The sequence below is a fragment of the Chiloscyllium plagiosum genome, chromosome 5 (genome assembly GCF_004010195.1).
Source record: "Chiloscyllium plagiosum isolate BGI_BamShark_2017 chromosome 5, ASM401019v2, whole genome shotgun sequence".
Lineage (NCBI taxonomy): Eukaryota > Metazoa > Chordata > Chondrichthyes > Orectolobiformes > Hemiscylliidae > Chiloscyllium > Chiloscyllium plagiosum.
In genome coordinates this window covers 72,997,558-73,024,420 of record NC_057714.1, presented here as the reverse complement: position 1 = coordinate 73,024,420, position 26,863 = coordinate 72,997,558, and the positions used below count along the sequence as shown (strand labels likewise).

The window sequence follows — 26,863 nt, the reverse complement described above, 5'->3', positions numbered from 1 at the left end:
ACAGTCTCCTTTCTTTCAATGCACATGTGCACATTTTAGCAAGGCTTCTGCAAAACTGCTATATCAAAACCTGAAAACTACTTTTTCCAAGCTATGGGATTTCCCCTAATCAAAAGGAAAAGAAAATCAATACTCAACTTTCTAACCTGATAGTTGAATGCACAACTGTTTAGATTAGATTCCCTCCAGTATGGAAACAGGCCCTTCAGCCCAACAAGTCCACATCAACCCTCCAAAGAGCAACCCACCCAGACCCATTCCCCTACCCTATATTTACCCCTGACTATACACCTAATACACTTATGGGCAATTTAACATGGCCAATTCACCTAACCTGCACATCTTCGGGCTGTGAAGGAAACCAGAGCACCTGGAGGAAACACAGGGAGAATATGCAAATTCCATACAGACAGTCGCCCAAGGCAGGAATCAAACCTGGATCTCTGGGGCTGTGCGGTAGCAGTTCGAACTGCTGAGTCATCATGCTGCCTGTTTACTTTGTCACATTTAAAAAGAACAATTCCTCAGACTGCTTTCTAAAAGAAATCACCGTGGCAACAGAAATACTTCGGGTAACTAGAGAGAGATTAGGACCTCTCAAAGATCAGCAAGGCAGCCTACATGTAGAACTGCAGGAGATGGGGGGGATATTAAATGAGTATTTTGTGTCAGTGTTTACTGTGGAGTAGGACATGGAAGATGCAGAATGTGGGGAAATAGATAGTGATATCTTGAAAATTGTCCATATTACAGGGAAGCAGGTGCTGGATCTCTTAAAATGCATAAAGATGAATAAATCCCCAGGACCTGATCAGGCTCTTCAGCCCGCGATACTGTGCTGAACATAATGCCAAATTAAACTAACCCCTTCTGCCTGTCCTTGGTCTATTTCCCTCCATTTCTTGCATATTCATGTGCTTATCTGAAAGTCTAGTAAATGCCCCAATTATTTCTGCCTCCACCACCACACCGACCATGCATTCCACACTCCTACCACTCTCTGTGTAAAAAGCTTGCCCCTCACATCTCCTTTGAATTTTCCCCTCTCGCCTTGAATACATTCTATCTCTTGGAAAAAGATTCTGACCGTCAACCCTATCTTAAACTTCTCATAATTTTAGAGACTTCTATCAAGTCTCCCCTCAGCTTCTGCCACTCCAGAGAAAGCAATCCAAGATTTTCCAGTCTCTTCTTATAGCTCAGACCCTCTAATCCAGGCAGCATCACTGGGAAGCCTCTTCGACACCCTCTCCAAAGCCTTCATATCCTTCCTGTAATATGGTAACTAGAATTGAACCCAATACCCTCAGTGTGACCTAACCAAAGTGTCATAAAGCTGCAACATAACTGTTGTATGACACTCCCTAACCAATAAAGGCAAGCATACCACGTGTTCTTTACCACCCTAACTACTTGTGTGGCCACTTTCAGGGAGCTATGGACTTGAACTCCAAGATCCCTCCATACATCAATGCTAATCAGGATCCAGCTGTTAATTGTATACTTTTCCTTAATATTAATCTCCCAAACTGCAGCATTTAACACTTACCCAGATTAAACTCCATCTGCCATTTCTTCACCCATATGTGCAACCGATCTATATTCAGTTCCTTCTTTTGGCAACCTTCTACATTATCCATAATTCCATCAATTTTTATGTTGTCTGCATGCTGATTAGAGTCATAGAGTCATAAAGGTGTACAACATGGATACAGACCCTTCGGTCCAATGCGTCCATCCTAAACTAATCTAGTCTTATTTGCCAGCACTTTGCCCAAATCCCTCAAAAACCCTTCCTATTCATATACCCATCCAGATGCCTTTTAAATGTTGTAATTGTACCAGCCTCCACTACTCCTCTGGCAGCTCATTCCATTCATGCACCACCCTCTGTGTGAAAAAGTTGCCCCTTAGGTCCTTTTTAAATGTTTCCCCTCTCACCCTAAACTTATGCCCTCTAGTTCTACTCTCCACCAACTCAGGGAAAATACCTTGTCTATTTACCCTATCCATGTCCCTCATGATTTTAAAAGACTCTATAAGGTCACCCCTCAGCCTCTGACGCTCCAGGGAAAACAGCCCTAGCCAATTCAGCCTCTCCCTATAGTTCAAATCCTCCAAACCTAGCAACATCCTTGTAAATCTTTTCCGAACCCTTTCAAGTTTCGCAACATCCTTTCAATAGGAAGGAGACAAGAATTGTACACAATATTCCAACAGTGGCCGAACCAATGCCGTGTACAGCGGCAACATGACCTCACATCTCCTGTACTTATTGCTTTGACCAATAAAGAAAAGCAGACTAAATGCCTTCATCACTATCCTATCTACCTGAGACTCCACTTTCAAGAAACTACTAACCTGCCCTCCAAGGTCTCTTTGTTCAGCAACACTCCCCAGGACCTTATCATTAAGTATATAATTCCTGCCCTAATTCACCTTCCCAAAATGCAGCACTTCACATTTATCTAAACTAAACTCCATCTGTCACTCTTCAGCCATTGGCCCATCTGATCAAGTGACTCTGAGGTAACTTTCTTCACTGTCCACTACACCTCCAATTTTGGTGTCATCTGCAAACGTACTTACTTCACACCAAATCATTTACATAAATGACGAGAAGTAGTGGACCCAGCACCGATCCTTGAGGCACACTACTGGTCACAGGCCTTCAGTCTGAAAAGCAACCCTCTACCACCAACCTTTGTCTTCTACCTTTGAGCCAGGTCTATAGCCAAATGGCTAATTTTCCCTGTATTCCATGTGATTTAATCTTGCTCACCAGTCTACCATGAGGAACCTTGTCGAACACCTTACTTAAATTCATATAGATCACATCCACCGCTCTGTCCTTATCAATGATCTTTGTTACTTCTTCAAAAAACTCAAACAAGCTTGTGAGATATGATTTCCCATGCACAAAGCCATGTTGACTATCCCTAATTAAACCCTGACTTTCCAAATACATGTAAGTCCTGTCCCTCAGGATTCCCTCCAACAACTTACCCACCACTGAGGTCAGGCTCACCGGTCCATAGTTCCCAGGCTTGTCCTTACCACCTTTTTTAAATAGTGACACCATGTTAGCCAACCTCCAGTCTTCCAGTACCTCACCTGTGACTATCGATGACGCAAATAGCTCAGCAAGGAGCCCAGCAATCACTTCCCTAGCTTCCCACAGAGTTCTAGGGTACACCTGATCAGGTCCTGAGGATTTATCCACCTTTTATGCGTTTTAAAAGATCCAGCACCTCCTCCTCTATAATATGGACATTTTTCAAGATGTCACCATCTATTTCCCTGCATTCTATATCTTCCATGTCCTTCTCCACAGTAAACACTGATGCAAAATACTCATTTAGTATCTCCCCCATCTCCTGCAGTTCCACACATAGGCTGCCTTGCTGATCTTTAGGGGTCCTCATCTCGTTCCCTTTTGTCCTGAATATATTTATAAACTACCTTTGGATTCTCCTTAATCCAATTTGCTAAAGCTATCTCATGTCCCCCTTTGCCCTCCTGGTTTCCTTCTTAAGTATACTCCCACTGCCTTTATACTCTTCTAAGGATTCACTTGATCTATCCTGTCTATACCTGACATATGCCTTTCTTTTAATCAAAATTTCAATTTCTTTAGTCATCCAGCATTCCCTGCACCTACCAGACTTTCCTTTCACCCGAACAGGAACAGGAACAGGAACATAAGGGGTGGCACAGTGGCTCAGTGGTTAGCACTGCTGCCTCACAGCACCAGGGTCCCAGGTTAGATTCAAGCCTTGGGCGACTGTCTGTGTGGAGTCTACACATTCTCCCCGTGTCTGCGTGGGTTTCCTCCAGGTGCTCCAGTTTCCCTCCCACAGTCCAAAGATGTACAGGTCAGGTGAATTGGCCATGCTAAATTGCCCATAGTGTTAGGTGCATTAGTCAGAGGGAAATGGGTCTGGGTGGGTTACTCTTCCGAGGGTCGGTGTGGACTTGTTGGGCTGCAGGGCCTGTTTCCACACTGTAGGTAATCTAATCATATGGTCTCTGGACTCTTGTTATCTCATTTTTGAAGGCCTCCAATTTTCCAGCCGTCCCTTTACTTATGAACATCCATCCCCAATCAACTTCTGAAAGTTCTTGCCCAATACCATCAAAATTGGTCTTCCTCCAATTTAGAACTTTAACTTTTAGATCCAGTCTATCCTTTTCCATCATTATTTTAAAACTAATAGAATTATGGTTCACTGGCACCAAAGTGCTCCCCCACTGACACCTCAGTCACCTATCCTGCCTTATTTCCCAAGAGTTGGTCAAGTTTTGCACCTTCTCTAGTAGGTACATTCATGTACTAAACAAGAAAATTTTCTTGTACACACTTAAATTCCTCTCCAACTACAGCTGTCCCGGTCTATGTTTGGAAAATTAAAATCCCCTACCATAACTACCCTATTATTCTTACACCAACTGAGAGCTCATTACAAATTTGTTTCTCAATTTCCTACTATTAGGGGGTCTGTAATACAACTCCAATAAGGTGATCATCCCTTTCTTATTTCTCAGTTACACCCAAATAACTTCCTTGGACATATTCCCAGGAATATCCTCCCTAATTACAGCTGTAATGTTATCCCTTATCAAAAATGCCACTCCCCCTCCTGTCTTGCCTCCCCTTCTATCGTTCCTCTGGCATTTGTATCCTGGAACATTAAGCTGCCAGTCCTGTACATTCATGAACCAAGTTTCTGTAATTGCTATGATATCCCAGCATTCTGAACCATACCCTGAGTTCATCTGCCTTCCCTGTTAGGCCTCTTGCATTGACATAAATGCAGTTTAATTTATCAAAGAGTCATAGAGATGTACAGCACGGAAACAGACCCTTTGGCCCAACTCATCCACGCCAACCAGATTTCCCAACCCAATCTAGTCCCACCTGCCAGCATCCGGCCCATATCCCTCCAAACCCTTCCTATTCATATACCCATCCAGATGCCTTTTAAATGTTACAAATGTACTAGCCTCCACCACTTCATTTGGCAGCTCATTTCATACATGTACCACCCTCTGCATGAACAAGTTGCCCCTTAGGTCTCTTTTATATCTTTCCTCTCTCACTCTCAACCTATGCCCTTTAGTTCTGGACTCCCCTACCCCAGGGAAGAGACCTTGTTTATTTATCCTATCCATGCCTCTCATGATTTTATAAACCTCTATAAGGTCACCCCTCAGCCTCTGACACTCCAGGGAAAACAGCCCCAGCCTATTCAACCTGTCCCTACAACTCAAATCCTCCAACCCTGGCAACATCCTTGTAAATCTTTTCTGAACCCTTTCAAGGACTCTTTGTTCAGCAACACTCCCCAGCAGCTTGTCATTAAGTGTATAAGTCCTGCTAAGATTTGTTTTTCCAAAATGCAGCACCTCGCATTTATCTAAATTAAACTCTATCTGCAACTCCTCAGCCCATTGGCCCATCTGATCAAGATCCCATTGTACTCTGAGGTAACCTTCTTCGCTGTCCACTACACCTCCAATGTTTTTCCAAAATGCAGCACCTCGCATTTATCTAAATTAAATTCCATTTGCCACTCCTCAGCCCACTGGTCCATCTGATCAAGATCTCATTGTAATCTGAGGCAACCTTCTTTGCTGTACACTACACCTCCAATTTTGATGTCATCTGCAAAATTACTAACTATACCTCTTATGCTCATATCCAAATCATTTATATAAATGACAAAAAGTAGAGGACCCAGCACCAATCTTTGTGGCACTCCACTGGTCACAAGCCTCCAGTCTGAAAAACAACCCTCCACTACCACCCTCTGTCTTCTACCTTTGAGCCAGTTCTGTATCCAAATGGTTCGTTCTCCCTCTATTCCATGAGATAGAACATAGAACATAGAAAAGTACAGCACAGAGCAGGCCCTTTGGCCCACGATGTTGTGCCGAGGTTTAATCCTAATGTAAAATATAATAATTTAACCTACGCACCCCTCAACTCACTGCTTTCCATGTGCATGTCCAGCAGTCGCTTAAAGTATCCAATGACTCTGCTTTCACAGCTGGCAATGCATTCCATGCATTCACAACTCTCTGCCTAAAGAACCTACCTCTCATGTCTCCTTTATCCCTTCCTCCTAATATCTTCAAACTATGACTCCTCATACCAGTCAATCTTGCCCTGGGGAAAGGTCTCTGGCTAATGACTCTATCTATTCCATTCATTATCTTGTATACCTCAATCAGGTCTCCTCTCTTCCTCCTTCTCTCCAGAGAGAAAAGTCTGAGCTCATTCAATCTTTCTTCATAAGGCAAGCCCTCGAGTCCAGGCAGCATCCTGGTAAACCTTCTTTGCTCCCTCTCCAAAGCCTCTGTATCTTTCCTATAATAGGATAACCAGAACTGGACACAACATTCCAAGGTAAAAACAATGACTGCAGATGCTGGAAACCAGAGTTTAGATTAGAGTGGTGTTGGAAAAGCACAGCAGTTCAGGCAGCACCACTCTAATCTAAACAATATTCCAAGTGTGGTCTCACCAGGGACTTGTAGAGCTGTAGCAAAACCTTGCGGCCCTTATACTCAATCCCCCTGTTAATGAAAGCCAAAACACCATATGTTTTCTTAACAACCCTATCCATTTGGGTGGCAACTTTGAGCAATCTATGTACTTACACACCCAGATCCCTCTGTTCCTCCATACTGCCAAGAATCTTGTCTTTAATCCTATATTCAGCATTCGAGTTCAACCTTCCAAAATGCATTACTTCACATTTATCCAGGTTGAACTCCATCTCCATTTCTCAGCGCAGCTCTGCATCCTGTCTATGTCGCGCTGCAGCCTGCAGTAGCCTTCTATACTTTCAACAATACCTCCAACTTTTGTGTCATCTGCAAATTTATTAACCCATCCCTCAACATCCTCATCCAAGTCATTTAGAAAAACGACAAAGAGCAGATGCCCAAGAACAGAGCCCTGCGGGACCCCACTCAACACTGACCTCCAGGCAGAATACTTTCCATCTCCAACCACTCTCTGCCTTCTGTCAGCCAGCCAATTCTGAATCCAACTAGCCAAATCTCCCTATATCCCATACTTCCTGACTTTATGAATGAGCCTACCATGGGGAACCTTATCAAATGCCTTGCTGCAATCCGTATACACCACATCCACTGCTCGACTTTTGTCGACTTGTCTTGACACCTCAAAGAACTCAATAAGATTTGTGAGGCATGACCCGACCCTCACAAAGCCATGCTGACTGCCTTTAATCACACTATGCTTTTTCAAGTAGTCATAAATCCTATCCCTCAGAATTATTTCCAAAACTTTGCTGACCACAGACGTAAGACTGACTGGTCTGTAATTGCCAGGGATTTCCCTATTACCCTTCTTGAAAAGAGGAACAACATTCACCTCCTTCCAATCCTCCGGTACGACTCCCGTGGAGAGTGAGGAGGCAAATATCCTCACCAGCGGCTTAGCAACCTCCTTTCTCACTTCCCGGAGCAGCCTAGGATAAATCTGGTCTGGCCCTGGGGACTTATCAATCTTAATGTTTGCCAAAATTTCCAGCACATCGACTTCATCAATCTTGATCTGATCAAGACTGTATCCCAGCTCCTCAAAGTTCACATTCACAACAAGGTCCCTTTCCTTGGTGAAAGCCGAAACACAAAACTCATTTAGGGCTTCTCCTATCTGCTCAGACTCTACGCACAAGTTCCCTCCGCGATCCCTGATCGGCCCTACCTTCTCCCTGATCATTCTCTTATTCCTCATGTACGAGTAAAATGCCTTTGGGTTCTCCCTAATCCTTATTGCCAAGCCTTTTTCGTGCCCCCTCCTGGCTCTCCTCAGTCCATTTCTGAGCTCCTTTCTAGCAAGCCTGTAATCCTCTAAAGCTGTGCTAGATCCTTGCTTCCTTCACCTTATGTACGCTACTTTCTTCCTTTTGACGAGAAGTTCCTCTGTTCTCATCATCCATGGTTCCTTAATCTTACCCCTTCTTACCTGTCTCAGAGGAACAAATTTGTGCATCACTCGCAACAACTGCTCCTTAAATAGTCTCCACATGTCTGCTGTGCCCTTTCTGTGGAACAATTGCTCCCAGTCTTTGCTTCCCAACTCCTGTCTGATAGCATCATAATTTCCTTTTCCTCAATTAACTATCTTCCCTTGGTAACTGCACCTTTCACTCTCTGTGCCTCTGACTGGAGCGTCTCCTATCACTATCACAATAAATCGCTTGGAACCTGATGTACTACAAACCTGATGATTGCTTGGAAAATCCTTTACATTTTCAGCCAAATCATTTTTATATATATCACAACAGCAGAGGTCCCAGAATGGATCCCTGTGGAATACCACTAGTCATGGACCTCCAACACCCTTCCACTACTACCCTCTGCCTTCTATGGGCAAGCCAATTCTGAATCCAAACAGCCACGTCACCGTGGATCCAATGCATCACAATCTTCTGGATGAGCCTACCATGATGGATCTTTTTGAAAGCCTTTCTAAAATACTTGCAAATTAAACATTAAACTCACACACTAAGCCCACATGCCACTTGTTAAAAATCCAAAATAAATGATCATTATACATATATCACAAACTTCACGTCACAGTGAATAAAAATCATCAACACTCGATAAATATCTTATTATTAAGTATGCAAATATAGAATAAAATACATATTTGTTTAACATCAATCTTTAAAAGTCAATGTTCAGACATTTCATCTCTGAACTAAGGTTAGACAAAGTAACTCAAAAGGAAGCCAAACTAGATACCATAATAACAACCTAGTCAAAATTTAAATGACCAAGTCATCATTTAATAATGACTATATTGGCCTTATCAGCAACCTGGCTTAAGGTATTTATTCTATATGGTGCTGAAATAGGGTGTATCTAAGTCATCCTCCAGGATCATGGCTACACTTTTTCACTGTGTATTGCTTAAACATATGATCAAGCCTAAGCTATCAGAGCTAAAAACTGTGTTGCTGGAAAAGCGCAGCAGGTCAGGCAGCATCCAAGGAGCAGGAGAATCGGCGTTTCGGGCATAAGCCCTTCTTCAGCAATCCTGAAGAAGGGCTTATGCCCGAAATGTCGATTCTCCTGCTCCTTGGATGCTGCCTGACCTGCTGCGCTATTCCAGCAACATATTTTTCAGCTCTGATCTCCAGCATCTGTAGTCCTCACTTTCTCCAAGCCTAAGCTATCAGTCTGGTACTGAAAAGTACCCACTCTACTTCAGATTATACCAGAAGGGTAAGTTATATTGCATGTTTGAACATCATATTGAGCTAGTTGTTTCCCACTGCTACTTTGCAGAAGCAATAACAGTGGCATTTGACACTAAAAGGAATGCTGCCATCAAGACATCTTACCTATCTGATAAATGAGTAGCTGATGTATGAATTTCAGTGCCAGTGAGAAACTAGGTATGGAGGCCATCTGTTCCCCAAGACTAGTAGATTGTATCAAATAACAAGCAAGATACTGACCATACATAATCAGGGCATGCTTGAAAATCTCACAACGCTATCCAGCATTAGATCTGATTCTGTGATTGGACACCATTCGCTAAGTAACCTGACGTTGTCAAATAATGAAATTGACAACCAATTTAGGAATATTGGGCAGGCTCACTGTGTGAAACACTCGCTGTACTCCAAGCCACATATATTAATAACCAGGGCCCTGCACTTTGCAGCCGGACAGAATATCTACACAGATTATACCTATTCCAACTCAACAAATAGATAACCACCATTCTTTGGTTCATTTCTCAGGACAATGCCTTAACATATCAGCCTTCGTGGTTTAAAATTTAAACAAAGTTTGGACGTTTACTGTCAGTCATCATTCCACATGGGCATGCTTCGACCAATCAGAATCCACTTGCCAATCAATCAGCACTCTCCTCTCATATGGTACTAATGCCTCCCTTTACTTTTGTATGTCTTGCAAATTGTGCTGATTAATACAAGATGAGAAGCTTGGACAAGATGTGTCTTTTTTCAGCAATACCCAAAAAGTCTAATGTCTGTTCTGACAATCTCCTCCCTTTATTCTCATGCAAAACACCTAGGCTATTTCCAAATAATTAAAGTCTTGACTATTCTTTTAAACCATGATCAACTATCCTCATACAGTTTACATTCATGACTATTCCACCAACATACGCATAAACACTTTGTTATCATTTTCATTCTCAAGAAATCCATTAGAAATATGCTCAAACCTCTTCAAAACAAAATTAAAGTCTGTACAAAATTAGAATAGTAATAAACAGCAAAATCTGCTGCCTTTATCATGATTTTACTATAATATGATCTACTGAAAAAAACATTGCAATGAAACTGTTATTGTCATTTCCCATTTATTGCCCTTTGGTGAGCAAACTGAGACAACTTTCTTTCAAAATTTCAGACATGACACCTAAAATGTCAGCTTACTAAGAGGTATAGTAGTAACATCAGAGAACCTGAGTAGGAATGAGGGTGTCCTTTGGTTTCAAAGTCGAAACAGACTGGTTCTTAAATACTACAACTTAGTCATTTTTTAATTATCTCAAATGCATTCAACAAATGATGTTTCATCTTCAGAAAAATCACTTGAGTTGGAGATAATGCATAACAATATTTTCAATTTTGACACATGGAAAGACAATCATTAGATTCCTATCCATTTAGGTCCAAGTATATCTCACACACTATAAGAACATAATCACTAGACAGCAGGAGTAGGCAACTGAGCTCCTTGAGCCTGCCCCACCATTTGATGCAATCGTGGCTAATCTCATCTCAACCTGAACTCCCCTTTCTTGCTTGTTCTCCATAACTCTTCAACCCATTACTAATTAAAAAGCTGCCTATTTCTTCCTTAAATGTACTCAATGTCCCAGCATCCACCATTCTCTGCTGTAGCAAATTCCACAAACTTTGGCTTATTCACCTAACCTATCCATATCCAGTTGTAAGTCCTTATTTCTTCACTGAACTTATTTTAGTGTCATGTGCAAATTTGGCTATAATGCTTTCTATCCCATATTCATATCATTAATATAGACTGTAAATAGTTGGGGCCTGAAGACCAGATTCTGTGGCACCTCACTGGCTGTGCCTTTTCAACCAGAAAAAGACCCATTTATCCAGACTCTCTGCTTTCTAGTCATTAGTCAATCCTCAATCCAAGCTAATGCATTATCCATAACTCCATGTGATTTTAACTTGCGTAGTAACTTTGGGTGGTTCCTTATCAAATGCCTTCTGGAAATCCGGATTACTGCAAGTCAGGACCTCCCCTTATCCATATTGCTTGTTACCTTTTCACCGAACTTTAAAATAAAATCAAACATGATCTACCCTTCATAAAACCATGCTAACTCTGATGGATTGTGTTTTGGTTTTTCAAATGTCCTGTTATTGCTTCCTTAAAAATGGATTTGAACAATTTCCCAACAACACATGTTAAACTAACTGGGCTGTAGATTCCTACTTCCTGCCTCCTTGCCTTTTTGAATAAGGGCGTTATATTAGCATTGTTCCAGTCCACTAGAACCTTGCCCACATCCAGGGAATTTTGAAACATAATAATTAAGTTATAAATAATCCACTATTTCTGCTGCCCCTTCCTTAAAGGTCATACCTTGGTAATTCTGCATTCTATATTTTACACATTTATAGCACAAGATCTCTCATGCTATATTATAATAGAATATTTTAAGTAGTTAGAATGTTGTTTTTGATAGCTGCCTTTCAGAAGTGGGAGCAGGGGCTCTCCTGGGACCAGTTCAATATGTATATTGGAATGCATGAAAACAATTAATATTGAGGAAGAATCCTACCAATTTTAGAAGCTAACTTCCTGAAATTCTGCCTTGAAGATTCAACGTTATTTCTGAATATCAGACATGTTAATGAAAGGCCAGGAGTATCGCTACTATGTAGTGAGGTTCAAACACTTGCATTGTGTCATACCCTATGTCAAAATTATTTAGCACCTCATCTGGGTATATTTTACAGTATTACACTATTAGAGTTATTTATTTGGGCATTTTCATGTAATCCTCTTCAATTATTTTTTAATCTGATGCATATTGCTTATTTTTGAAAGACAAGGGAGTAAAATCTATGGAGTACAAACAGGAAAATTTGATTAGATCTGCCATGATGTTACTGAATAATGTAGCAAGCTCAAAAGGCCAAATGTGTTCTCCTGCTGCCAAGTCTTATATTTCAAAGTCTTAGAACTTGGTGCTCTCTCACATTTTTATTGCAGTTGTGGACACATGTAATTTAAATAACATATGCAGAGGTCTCAAGGACTTTTCAAATGAATACAAAATAATATGGGAGAAGAATTAAGGACTATTACCATCACTAAAAAAGTAGCATCTGACAAATAAATTGGGCTGAAGGCAGATGGCTTCCCCCATTCTAGGATCCTAAAAAAAGTAGTGGATGCATTGGTTGTAATTTTCTAGAATTCTTTGGATTCCAGAGAAGTACTGGAAGACTGGAAAACTGCCAATGTGACATCCCTACTCAAAAAGCGGGTAACCATAAGCTGATTAGCCTAACATCTATTTTTGGAAAAAATGTTGGAATCAACAATTAAGAAAGTATCAGCAGCACATTTGGAAAGCCATAATCTAATCAAGCAGAGCAGAGTCAGCCTGGTTCCATAAAAGGGAATTAATGTTTAATGAATTTATTAGAGTTTTTTGAAGAGATCACAACCAAAGTGGCTGGAGGGAAATCACTGGATGTGCTGTGTTTGGACATTTAACAAGGTACCTCACAAAAAATGTAGAAAAAAGAACCCATGGTGTTGGAGGTAGTATATCAATTTTTAAAATATCTAATGGGCAAGAAACAGTGAGTGAGGATAAGGGGTTCTTTTTCAGGTTGGTGACCTATAACCAGTGGGGTTCCAAATGGACAACTGTTGAAAATACATATTAATGACGTGGAGGATGTCCTGTACAGTTACACATGTACTGTAACCAAATTTGCAGACGACACAAAAGTGGGTGGAAAGGCAGAAAGGGATTCAGAGAGATATTGATAGATTAAGTAAGTGGCTAAAAAGTTGGCAAATAGAATATAATGTGTGAAAATTTGGTGAAAATTTGAAGTCATTAATTTTAGAGAGGAGAACAAAGAACAGAGTTAGTTAAATGGAGAGAAGCCACATCAAAAAGGGTACAAGTGCACGCAACACCAAAAACTAGCACAAAGGTGTAGCAGATAATCAGGAAGGCTAACGGAATAGTGGTTCTTATTTCAAGCAGGTTAGTGAATAAGGGGTGGGGAGTCTTACCGCAACTGTACAAGATGCTGGTGAGACCACAAACGGAGTACTGTGTGATCTCCAGCGTCTGCAGACCTCACTTTCTCCTGGTTCTTATTTCAAGCAGGTTAGTGAATAAGGGGTGGGGAGTCTTACCGCAACTGTACAAGATGCTGGTGAGACCACAAACGGAGTACTGTGAGCAGTATGGCCCCCTTATTTAAGGAATGATATCACTTCATTGGAGGCAGTTCAGAGAAGGTTCAGTAGGATGATCCCTTCTTTGGAGGGATGGTTTATGAGCAAAGACTAAACAGATTGGTTCTCTAATCAGAATTGAGAGTGTGGTGCTGGAAAAACACAGCAGGTCAGGCAGCATCCGAGGAGCAGCAGAATCGACGTTTCAGGCAAAAGCCTTTCATCAGGAAGGGCTTATGTCCGAAACGTCCATTCTGCTGCTCCTCAGATGCTACCTGACCTGCTATGCTTTTCCAGCACCCCACTCTTGACTCTGATCTCCAGCATCTGCAGTCCTTACTTTCTCCTGGTTCTCTAATCACCAGAGTTTAGAAGCATGAGAGGTGATCCCATTGAAACATATAAGATTCTTAAGGGCTTGGCAGGGTAAATGCTGAGAGGATGCTTCCCCTCATGGGAGAGTCCAGGACTATGGCGCACAATCTCAGAATAAAGGGGCACGAAGTTAAGACTGTGATGAGGATGAATTTCTTCTCTCAGAGGGTTGTGAGTCTTCCAACTCTTTGTCACAGAGAACTGTGGGGACAGAGTGCTTGTTTATTGAAGGCTGAGATAGATAGATTCTTGATCAGTAGGAAATCAAGTGATCAAGTGTTATTGGGGTATAGACGGGAAGCTGGTGTGAGGAATGTCGGATCAGCCATCATCCAGTTGAATAGCAGAGTTGGCTGAAGAAGCCAAATGGCCTTCTTCTGATCCTATTCCTTATGTGCTTATTTTTTTTAAAATCACACTATTCAGTAAAGTTTCAGTGAGGTTTACTTTAAAAGTTCTATCGATTCCACGGAAGCTTTACAATGCATCTGTAATGTTTATACCCCCGGAATTAAAGTTTTCCCACAGATCCCTCACCGTGAACTTTCGATCACACTGGACCACAGCAAGCGAGCTCAACACTGTGCCAACAGGAGCTGGACAAGCCCACAGTAACAAGGAGTGAGAGTCATTGGGAAATTTAACTAATTAATGCGGAAAACTGAATCAGTGAGGATTATCGCAACAGAAGAGCGACAACAAATCACAAACTTCCAAATATAACTTGCCCCTGAAACAACTGTCCGTGTCAAAACCAAGACATTTGAAGCTTAAAAACAGAATAATCTTTTCAGAGTAGGCTGTGTTACTAAAGAGTCGTTTATTTTTTTCCCCCGGCATACTTACTGGTTTAGTTCAACGTCAAGAATGAAGGATGAGTTAAATGCATCAACCTGGAAGGTAGCCTGGGCAATATGAGTGGACTGCAATAAAAAAAATCAAACAGCAACATTTAGTAAACCGGTCAATTGAGGTAATAGACAGCCGTCAGCAAAAAAAAAGTGCAATGCAGTCTGGAAAAAAAACGCATTGAAATGTTCTGCAAACTCAATTCACAAAGGCTGGACGATATTTTTGTTTAAAAATGAAATAATGAATGCAAATCGCGTGCTCGGGAATTATATGCTCTTAAAACAAAATCATAATTAATTGAGTGAAGCCTATTTTGGATGCAGAGGGGTTTTTAATTTGCTTGTTTTTTTCAAAATGCAAAGCTCTCTGGGGAATGGAGATGCAGAGAGAGAGAGCTCTGTTTGTGTGTGCACATTTGAATCAATGTAAATCAACGGGGTTGGACGTTGAACGGGCACCTTACCGGCTGCGAGGCTGCCTGCTGCTGTGCCCCGGTCACTCGGGTATCCAGGCCGAGCTGCTGCCCGCTGACCGGCCGCTGGAGGAGCCGGAGCGGCGTGGTTCGCTCAGGCTGCTCCAAGATGCGCTCTGCCGCCGCCTCCTTTCTCCTCCAGGCGTTGTCACCTTCAGGCGAACCTGCACGGTTTCCCGGAAAACACACTTGTTTGTCAGTGCTGTTCGAGTGACCGGCAGTGTTTTATGTTTAACCTCCCCGTATCCCCTCCTTCCTTAACCCCTCACTCAGCTCAAGTTAAAATAAAACCAAGTCAGACAGTATGAGGTCGCAAAACCGCTCGGATAATTCCATATTTAATCAGTTATTCAGCCTTTCCTGCTTTCTCTCTCTCACACACACACACATATACACAAAACAGCCCGCCCAGGAAAATGCCTAACGTGCAAATATTGAGAAGACGCAGATTTTTGTTTGATAATCTTACCGGGTTTGCTAGTGGCGCTGCCACAATGAAGGAGATAGACTACTCCATACAGATATAAAACGATCTGAGATGGCAAAGGCTTCATATTTCATATTCTTTATCGCCCTGTAGGAGAAAATAACACAATGCAATCTTCCCCTTTTTTGTCGCAATATTTCTTAACTGGATCTACTTCAAATTTCATTCGTATTGTTTCCCGTGGTATCTTTTTTTCTCTCTGCTCTGCTTCCCTCGGAGTGCAGGCTGCAGTACTAGATGACAGTGAGCATCTGTAGAGGTTCCCCGCGTTCCTGCCCTCCCTCCTCCTCTTCCTCCTTTCTCTATCTGGTCGCTCGCAGACAGCCAGATCCTCCTCACTCCTGCTCCCGCACGTCCACGTCAATCTCATCGCAACATCTCGCCGGCTGCAGAGCTCAGGGCCCTCACTGAGCATGGGCAGCAGCACCCAAACCAGGGTTTAGAGGATGCACTGACTGGCAAAGCTGCAGCAGGAGGTAATAGTAATATGAAAGGACATATCACATGCTGGTGTTAATATTTTAATCTATTGAACCCTTTCAAAGATCATTACTGAGAAAGTGAATTCACTTCGAAGGCCAAAAGTGTTGATTTTGCAGCGCACTGCAGGTAGTTTCATCAATACTTTCATGATACAAACACACCCTGAGATGCAAAAAACTAAAAGTCCAATTTTTCTGATTTTTTTTTAATTTTGAAAGATTTCTCGAACAATCATACATCCAAATTCGATTGTTAGCAGTGTGTATAATTCATGTAATAAGATTCTGAAATTTATTTAGTACCATTCTGTGCACAAAATAATTTTATTTTTGCAGATCACTTCCTAAGCATTCAAATTGATTTGGACTGTGCTGCAAGAATATTAATGATGACAGGTCAGTGTGTTTAAATAATACATTGAACCAAAATCTGCTATTGTTCTCAAGTAGACTAAATGTATCAGAGCTGAAAATGTGTTGCTGGAAAAGCGCAGTAGGTCAGGCAGTATCCAAGGAGCAGGAGAATCGACGTTTCGGACATGAGCCCTTCTTCAGGAATCGCCCGAAACGTCGATTCTCCTGCTCCTTAGATGCTGCCTGACCTGCTGCGCTTTTCCAGCAACACAGTTTCAGTTCTGATCTTCAGCATCTGCAGTCCTCACTTTCTCCTAAATGTGGTATCAGTCTGCACCTTAGAAAGGGTGTGTTGACCTTGTAGGGGATGCAGCACAGATTCATGATTGATACCAGGACTTAGCGAGTTTTTATGAGGATAAGTTGCACATGTCTAGCCTTGTATTTCCTTGACTAAGGACTTATTTAATTGATACATTTATGATGCTTTCAGAATTTGACAGAGCAGATCCCATGTGAAAGCTTTTCATCTTATAGTGAGTTCCAGAACAAGGAAGCACAATCTTAAAATTATTATTCATTCGTTGGATGTGGGAAGCACTGGGCAGGTTAGTATTTATTGCGCACACCTAATTGGCCTGGAGAAGGTGATGCTAAGCTGTCTTCTTGAATCGCTCATTTCCTGTGGGTATAGAGCTACCCGAAGTACTGAAAGGATAGAAAAATAGATAGAACCAGGATTTTGACTTAATGCTAGCGAAGTTGATGAGAGTAAGTGATCTTAGACCTGCATCTGTCTAGGCAAGTCACACTCCTGACTTGTGCCTTATAAATTGTGGACACGCTTTGGAAGAATTGGAGGTGAGTTACTCACTGCAGAACTCCTAGCATCTGACCTGCTGTTGCAGCCACAGCATGCATATTGCTGATACAGTTGAGTTTCTGCTCAATGATAATCCCCAGGCTGTTGATTGTAGGGGATTCAGAGATGGCAATACAATTGAACACCAAAAAGTGATGGATCAATTCTTTCTTGTCAGAGATGGTAATTTCATAACACTTGAGTGATATGAATTTTACTTGCTATTTCTCGGTAAAGTGTGGATATTGTTCACATCTTGCTGCATTTAGAGACTGCTTCATTAACTGACAAACTGTGAATTTTGTTTTACATTGTATAATCATCAATGACATCCCAACTTCTGACTTTATGACAGGGGAAAGGTCATTAATGAAGCAGCTGAAGATGGCAGACTGAGGAACTGTAGAGATGTCCAGGAAGCTAAGATGATTGACATCAAACAACCACAAATATCTTCCTTTGAGATAGATATGACACTAAACAGTGAACAGTTTTCCCTATGATTCCAGTTTTGTTCGAGCTTCATAATAATGTACTCAATCAAATTCTGTCCAGATGTACTAGAAATATAGTAGCAGCAGTAGGCTAATTCAGCCCCTTTAAATCTGCTGTGCCATTCAATATGATCATGGTTGATCATCAAACTCAATAAACTGTTCCTGATCTTTCCCATATTTTTTGATTCCTTTAGCTGTATTCAGTTCCTTGTTGAAATCATACAATGTATTGGTTGTCAATGTTTTCTGTGGTAGCAAATTCCACACTCACTCAGTAAAGGAGTTTCTCCTCATTTATTCCACATCCATAGATTATGACTACTGGTTCTGGAGTTTCCCGCAACTGGGTACTTCCTTTCTGCATCTACCCTATCTAGTCTTGTTGGAATTTTATAGGTTTCTATGAAATCTCCTGTCACTCTACTGAACTCCAGTGAATATAATCCTGACCAATTCAATCTCTCATGTGAGTCCCACCATCCCAGAAATCAATTTGGTAAACCTTCGCTGCATTCCCTCTGCAGCACAAACACCCTTCCTCAGATAAGGAGACTAAAACTGCACACAATATTCCAGATGTGACCTTACCAAATGCCTGCATATTTCAGCAAGACATCCTTGCCCCTATATTTGAATCCTCTTGCTACAAAGACCAACATACTATTGCCGTCTTTACCACCTGCTGCACCTGAATGGCCACATTAAACAACTCATGTATGAGGATACTCAAATTTCATTGAACATTGACCCTCTCAATTTTTAACCATTTAGATAATGACACCTTCCTGTTTTTGCTATTGAAGTGGAGAACCTTACATTTATCTACGTTATACTTCATCTGTCATGATTTTGCCCACTCACTCAGTTTGTCCCAATTGCACTGAAGTATCTCTGCATTCTCCTCACAGCTTATCCTCCCTATAGTTTTGTGTCACCTGCAAATCTTGAAATATTTAGTTCCCTCATTCAAATCATGAACATATGTTGTGAATAGCTGGAATCCTAGCACAGATCCCTGAAGTATCCCATGAATCAATGCTTGCTATTTAGAAAAACACCCATTTATTCCTACTAATTGTTTTCTGTCTGACAGCTAGTTTTCTATCCATCCCAATACACAATTTTAATCCTGTGCATTTTAAATTTCCACACTAATCTCTTATATGAGTCTTTGCCGAAGCCTTCTGAAAGTTCAAATAAACCGCATCTACTGGTCCCCCTCATCAACTCTACTGATTACATCCTCAAAGAATTCCAGTAGATTTATTAAGCATGACTTCCTCTTCATAAATCCATGCTCTGATAAATCTTGCCCTTGTTTTCTAAATGCTAGTAATTCTTTTGTAATGGACTCTAGCTTTTTCCCCACGATTGACGTATCAAATTGTTTGAAGACCAACATCGGTGATGTTGGAGACCATCAGAAGAGGCCAAGATTTAAGCTGGAGTGATGGCAGGAAGCATTTCTTAACACAAAGGGTTATGGAAATCTGGAACATTGTCCCCAAAAAACTGTTGAGATTTGGTCAATTTAGCTACATGTGTTTATGAAAACAGAGACAAGGCAAATAAATGGACTTGAGGTGCAGATCATCCATTTCCTAATTGAAGACAAAACATGCTGAAAGGGATAAACGGCCTACTCCTGTTTTCCAATCATTATATAAATAAAGGAATTTTGATTCCTGTTGATTAAGCAAGCCAAAATGATAAATTAAGTGTTGTCATTTGTAATACACAGCTAACGAATATAGCTTAATATAAATCTGAAGCTCTGGATACCTGTACCTCAAACATCTTTCAATTCCAAACCCTGTCAAGCGAACCACTGAAGCTCAGGAAATTCAGTCATCTTTTCCTTTATTATAACAATGATGATACTTAAAAATCTTTCATGGTTATAAGGTGGTTTGTGAAGTCCTGATGGAATGATATTATGGGAGTTTTTTTCTGCCTTACTGTTTCTTATTTTGTGGATCTGGAGAATATGAAAAGAATTGTTATTATACTGTTAGTACAGAGATCTTCAAGTAGAACAACAGGATCTCTTATCAATAAATTCAGAGTTAAGTGCAATAATGTAAACATGGAGTTAAATTTTACATTTGCTGAACCTTGTGCATCCAAACCATAATGTTGTGAGAGAGGAAGACAATCCCAGTATCCTTAGAACCAAGATAAAATTCACACAACACCAGGTTATAGTCCAACAGGGGTTTACTTGGAAGCACTAGCTTTCAAGTGCTGCTCCTATATCAATATGGTCATTCTAAAAAATGAGGGACTTAACAAACAATCCAGGTCTTTCTCAATATATAATTTCAGTTGCATCACACTGTAAACTTCTGCTATAAATTCTGTGTCTTACGATCTTATACTCCACAACCACCTGATGAAGGAGTAACTGCTTCCAAATAAACCTGTTGTATTATAACCAGGTGTTGTGTGATTTTTAACTTTGTCCACCCCAGTCCAACAGTGGCACCTCCAAATCATGACTTAGAACCAAGGCTACAAAAACACACAACTAGAACTTCAAGAAGTCTGATGTATCACCAACTGAACAATAATTTTCCAAGAGGGGCAGTGCAACGGTAATAGAAACGAAGGAAACATTTGGAAAGAGGCAGGAAACTAAATTGAATTGAAATTACAGGGATAATAATATAATCCTGTCTCTGTGGTGACCATCTCTCTCTAAATGCACACACTTCTAGTTTGTTTGACTAGTAACGTTAAATATCTGGACTTTTCCAACCATTTCAATGGATCAAGTACTGTCAAATCAAAGATCTCCTCCCTACATCACAGGGCGGCACCTCCTAATCATAACATCCAAATCGTGGCTCAGTGGTTAGCACTGCTGCCTCACAGCATCAGGGTCCAAGGTTCGATTCCAGCCTCAAGCGACTGTGTGGAGTTTGCACATTCTCCCAGTATCTGTGTGGGTTTCCTTCGGGTGCTCCGGTTTCCTCCCACAGTTGAATGATGTACAGGTCAGGTGAATTGGCCGTGCTAAATTGCCCATAGTGTTAGGTATATTAGTCAGAGGGAATTGGGTGTGGGTGGGTTACTCTTCAGAGGGTCGGTGTGGACTTGTTGGGCCAAAGGGCCTGTTTCCACAATGTAGGGAATCTAATCTAATCACCCCTCTCCCTGACAATCTTCTCCCCATGCTACACCACAATAAAGCCAGCCTCCCAAAGCATTTCTGTCAAACCCCAGATGAGAACCTCTAAAACTCCAGCATCACTAAACTTCATGAAATTCCAGATATTGTTATCTATTAAACCAGGTACATTGGTGTACCGTGTTATGCTTTGCAAGCTAGGATGTGAAGGGAGAAAACAGAGATAAAGGGATCTATAACTAAAATAATCACAACTATTCTTAATTAATCCTTAAGACACGGGCTCACAAAAAGCCAGCATTTATTGCCCAACTCTGTTGCTCATTAGAAGGTATTGGTGGACCTTGATTTTGGAATTGCCACTAATATGTTAAGGTTAGTCCCATGAGCCATTAGGTAGGGAATGATACAATTTTTACCCCATGACCATGAAAGAAATAGCATTATTTATCCAATCCAGGACGATGGATGACTTAGATGGAACATGGAGGTAATGGCATTCCCATGACCTGCTACCCTTATCTTTTTGGGTTGCAAGCCATGGATTTGGAAGTACTCTCCAAGAACCCTTAATAAGTTGCCAGAGGAAGTGATGGAGGCTGGTTCAGTTACATTTAAAAGGCATCTGGATGGGTATATGAATAGAAAGGGTATGGAGGCTTATGGGCCATGTAGGGACTAGATTAGGTAAGGATATTTGGTTGGCATGGATGATTTGGACTGAAGGGAATGTTCCATGCTGTACATCTCTATGACTCTATAACTTGCCTGCATTCCACAGGCAAGAAAGTGTGTTTAGGTTAGTGAATGCATTGTTGATCACTGTAATGCATTGGCCTGAGTAGTGTTCAGCTTCTCAAATACTGTTTCAGCTGAATCAGACCATGGAAGTGACAGACCTTATTTGCTCTTCAGTGGATGAGCTAATCATTGCAGAACACCCCCACCCCCAAGCCTCTAAACACATTTATGTGGCTCGTCCAGTAAATTTCGGGTAAATAAAAATCGCCTTCTGTGATGTTAACATTGGAATATTGACAATGGTTACACCATTGACACTCTAAGGAAGTAGTTAGACTCCCTATTTTGAGATGACTGCCCATCGTGTCTGTAACATGAAAGTTAGTTTCCTTTTCAATCAACTGAAGATTGTGTAGGTCTTGTTGCACAAGACTATGAACTACTTCATTATTTGAGGAATTGCAAGTCTTGCCAGACAACTTCATTCTTGTCCTCATAAATAAAAGAATCACTGATGAAGCAACTGAAAATAATTTTGCCTATTTTATAGTCTTGAGGAGTTCCTATAGTGCTATTCTGAAACTAGATGATTGTTTTCAATTACCATGTTCAGCTTCCTTTGTGCTGTAAATCAAAACACTGGAGAGCTTCCCCCATGATTCCTTTTGACTGCAAAACTTGGTCCCAAATTGACTCAAATGCTGCAATTATATCAATGACAGTCACTTCCGTCAATCATCAAATTCAGCTTCTATATCCACATTTGAACAAAGGCTGTAATGAGTTCCAGAGCTGGCTGGTCTGAGGATATTATTGAGAAGGGGCAGTTTTGTATCACTTTGCTGACAATTGACAATTGGTTGATTGGATGGTCGACTGGATTTTTTCCCCATTTTTTGTGGGAATTCTGAGAACTTCATTATTTGCAGGTAGCGTCCCGGGAGTTTCACTCGACATACAACCACGCAGCAGCATATCGTTGTTGTGGTAGAACCTTGGCTCAAGTGGGTCAACGATGGCAGCACAATGGATAGTTTTCAAGCAGGATTGAGAAGGGAATAAAAATGAGAGATGTAGCATTGTTAAGAATCAATTACAATTTAAAGAGGGATGGTTTACTGAACAAAGTATCAAATGAGTGTTTTTATTATTGCAGATTTCCAGCCATGGCAGCATTTTTTTGCTTCTCGATTATTTAAATCACAGCCACCTCTCCTCCAAGTATACCAATCTTTAAGCAGCTTTGTTTTTCTCTCCCGTGAGATTTCTGTTTTAATCTTTCAGATTGTTCACCTGCATTCCTTTCCATTTTTCGATCGGTGGTTAATAAAGTGTTTGCCAAAATGCTTTCACAACCTTCTTCCTCAATGACTGTCTCAATCTCCGGCTTTGGATTCCAACCGAAGTTCCGTCCTACATGTTTCAAACCCAGCCAAGAGTACAGGTATGTCCAATGATGAAAAAAAGAGAGAACAATGAGAGTACAAAAATATATTGTCCGGTAAAATTAAAGAAAGTCAGAAGATCAGTACATTATGAGCAAGAGTATGACTATGGACAGGGTCGGGCCAATCAGAGATGCACATGGTAACTTGTATGTAGATGAAATTATAGGCAGACTTCTAAACAAATACTTTTATCAGTCTATGCAAAGGGAAGAGACAATGCAAGCATTCTAATTCAAGGGAGGACTTCGAAATATTACGTAAAGAGAAACGCTGGAGAAACTGATCTTGAAGATAGATAAAGAATGCAGCCAGATGAAATGTATGCTGAAAAGCCAGGCAGGGAGGAAATAGCAGATGCTTGGAGGATGATTTTCAAATCCTTACTAGATGAAATTGTTAGTGATAGGTAGCATGGCCTTGTGTGCAGAAGGTCATGTTTCACAAAATCAAGTTTGAGTTTTTTGAGGAAGTGACAAAGATGATCGATGAGGGAGGGGCAGTAAATGTTGTCTATATGACTTTAGCAAGGCCTTTGACAAGGTCCCTCATAGCAAGCTGATACAAAATGGGTTCAGCTGCAAGCTAGTCAGAGATATACAGAATTGGCTTAATCATAGCAAGCAGTTTCTCTGACTGAAGGTCTGTGACTAGTGGTGTTCTGCAGGAACCAGTGGTGGGACGCTGATTTGGAAGAGAATGGCGGTGGCCTGATTAGTAAGTTTGCAAATGACACAAAGGTTACAGCAGGATAATAGATAGGCTGGAGGCTTGGATGGAAAAATGACAGATTGAGTTTGATCCAGACAAATGTGAGTTGATGCAGTTTAGAAGATTTAATGCGGGAGGGACATATACAGTAAATGACAAAACCCTTAGTAGCATCAACATACAAAGGGATCTAGTCATACAGATCCCACATTTCCCTGAAAGTGACAACACAAGTGGATGAGATGATCAAGAAGGCATATAGCATGCTTACCTTGATCAGTAAAGGCACAGAGTATGAAAGTTGGGAAGTCATGATGCAGTTGTGTAGAACTTTAGTTCAGCCACATTTTAAATATTGTGGACAGTTCTGGTCGTCACACTACCAGAAGGATGTGGAGGCTTTGGAGAGGGTACAGAAATCAGGATATTGCATGGTTTGGAGGGTATTAGTTATGAGGACAGATTGGACAAACTTGATTTGTTTTCACTTGAATGTTGAAGAACAAGGGACAACCTGATAGAAGAAATGATAGTCGGAGACTTTTACCTGCGGTAGAAATGACAGATGCTGGAGGACATAGGCTTAAGTTAAAGATGTGTGAAGCAAGTTTTTAACAGAGGGTAGTATTGCCTGGAATGTGCTGAAAAGGAGATGATGGAGTGGATACAATAACAACATTTAAGAGGCTCCTTGACAGATATATAAATAGGCAAGTAATAAGGGAATATGGACCACACAGAGGCAAAAGGGTTTTAGTTTAGAAAGGCATCATGTCGGCACAGACTTGATGGACCACACAGCCTGTTCTTATGCTGTACCATTCTTTGTTCTCTTTGTAGATGCAGGGGAGATACCAGAAGACTGGAGGTCTGCAGATGTTGCACCATTATTCAAAAATAGTGCAAAGAATAGGCCAGTGGTGGGCAAATGACCAGAATCAACACTAACAGGATTAACTGTTACAAAGAAAGAATTTCTGGATTAATAAGGTATAGACAACATGGTTTCATAAAAGAAATGTCATCAGTAAGTCAATTACATTTCCTGAGGAAATAACAATGAGAATTGATCCGGGTAATGCAGAGATTTTTTTTTCTAGATGGATCTGAGTTAGGCATTTGACAGGATCCCACATACCAGATGGACAGAACAAATAAATCCATAAGATACAGGAGAACGTGACAAATTTTTTTTTTCCCTGTCATTGAATGAATTAGATCAAAAGGGAACGGCGATGGCTGTTTTTGTGAAGTGAAAACAGTTTCTAGTGGTGCTTCACAGGGTTCAGGGGTTGGATTTTATTTTTTAAAAATCATTCATGTGATGTGGGCATTGCTGATCAGGCCAGCAGTTATTGCCTATACTTTGCTGCTCAAGAAAGTCATGGTGAGGTGCCTTCCTGAACCGCTGCAGTCCATCTGCTTCTAGGCAGACTGACAATGCCCACAGGGAGAGCATTCCACGCTTCTGACCTAGTGACACTGAAGGAGTGGCGATATATTTCCAAGTCAGGCTGGTGAGTGGTTTGGAGGAGAGCTAGAGTCATGGTGATGTGCAGCACGGAAACAATCTCTTCGGTCCAACTAGTCCATGCCGACCAGATTTCAGAAACTAATCTAGTCCCATTTGCCAGCATTTCCCTCATGTACCCATCCAGACGCTCTTTAAATGTTCCAATTGTACTAGCCTCCCCACCACTTCGTGTGGCAGCTCATTTTGTACACGCACTACCCTCTGCATGAAAACATTGCTCTTTAGGTCTCTTTTATATCTTTCCCCTCTCACCCTAAACCTATGCCGATTAGTTCTAGACTACCTCCACTCCACCTCAGGTATGTAAACCCTCAGGTTAAACCATCACCAGTCGTCTGTCTCCCCATCTTTGTAATGACAATACCATATATCACAAACAATGATAAGGTAATCAGTTAGACTTAAGTATGGAAAGCACAATTTGGAAATTTGCAAATGGCACAAAAATTGGCCAAGTAAGATAGTTGTCACCTGCAGAAAGATGGCACTGGTTTGGATGATTGGGAGGAAAAGTAGCAAACATAATTTAATCCAGAGGAGTGGAAGGTTATGGATTTGGGAGGGAAAAATAAAATGCACAATAAATGAAAGTAGCATTTTCTTTAAGTTTCATTCTGACTGCAGGGGCTTCCAATATCCATGCGTGGCCACGACTTCTGGAACTGAAAGATAACACTGTGATTGGCTTGCAGGTGTCGATTGCTGTGTGGGGAACCTCAGAGTAGCTGCATTTGGTTTTGAAGGTCCATTGATGTGAGGGTATTGAGACGGGTTGAGTGAGAGACCTTGGAATGCATATCTGGCATCCTTGAAGGTGACAGGGCTGGGAGGTATAGGTCGTGAGGAAGGCATATGGGGTGTTTTACTACATTGGCTAAAGTACCGGATACACGAGTAGGAATGCAATGTTGGAACGAAAACATTGTCTAACTAATAACTGAAATTGCATGTACAGTTATCACATTATCTTAATTTATCGGCAGCAGTTGGAGTGGCCCGACAGAAAGGTAATTTTTAAATATAAAAACTTAGCTTGGGAGTTTCAGGTATATATTTTGGCAGCAGCTGAATCCTGAGACACTACACTTGTCTCCCACCTCCCCTAACCAAAAATAAGGATTCTCGTGTCTTGCTAAGGTAAGGTGTTTCAATTGATATTTCTTGTGCATCATAGAAAAGTTTACCATTAGTTGGTTAATTGAATAACATAACAGAAGTACTAGAAATTATTTAACTCATAAATTTGTACAAAGTTAATTAAATAAGTAGAGGTGGCTGGACAGGTAATGTGCTGTAGCTGTATGATGTGGGAGCTGGCTGATCCCACTGTGAACACATCTGCATCAAGTGTTGGTTGCTGGAAGAACTCCGGCTCAGAGTTGATGATCTGGAATCTGAGCTTCAAACACTATGGCACATCGGAAGAG

The 26,863-nt window shown here is 41.1% G+C and overlaps 1 protein-coding gene and 1 long non-coding RNA gene across 8 annotated transcripts in view; one reads left to right on the top strand and one right to left on the bottom strand.

Moving 5' to 3' along the window:
- adam22 (ADAM metallopeptidase domain 22) overlaps window positions 1–15,998 on the bottom strand; it is a 364,949-nt gene extending 348,951 nt beyond the window's left edge. For 4 of the 7 annotated variants that reach the window (XM_043690347.1, XM_043690348.1, XM_043690350.1 and 1 more), the window contains exons 1-3: window positions 15,663–15,998; window positions 15,185–15,357; window positions 14,716–14,792 (exon numbers count right to left, since the gene is read on the bottom strand). In XM_043690347.1, the coding sequence (XP_043546282.1) occupies window positions 14,716–14,792; window positions 15,185–15,357; window positions 15,663–15,747 (335 nt within the window). In that variant the 5' untranslated portion in view covers window positions 15,748–15,998. The remainder of the gene's footprint in view (window positions 1–14,715; window positions 14,793–15,184; window positions 15,358–15,662) is intronic. The other 3 variants (XM_043690352.1, XM_043690353.1, XM_043690349.1) reach the window with 2 other exon arrangements.
- A 67-nt stretch (window positions 15,999–16,065) lies between these two features.
- LOC122550001 lies at window positions 16,066–18,081 on the top strand. The gene is made up of 3 exons (XR_006311721.1): window positions 16,066–16,156; window positions 16,499–16,558; window positions 17,734–18,081. It is a non-coding gene; the product is annotated as an uncharacterized LOC122550001 (long non-coding RNA).
- Window positions 18,082–26,863: the final 8,782 nt, after the last annotated feature.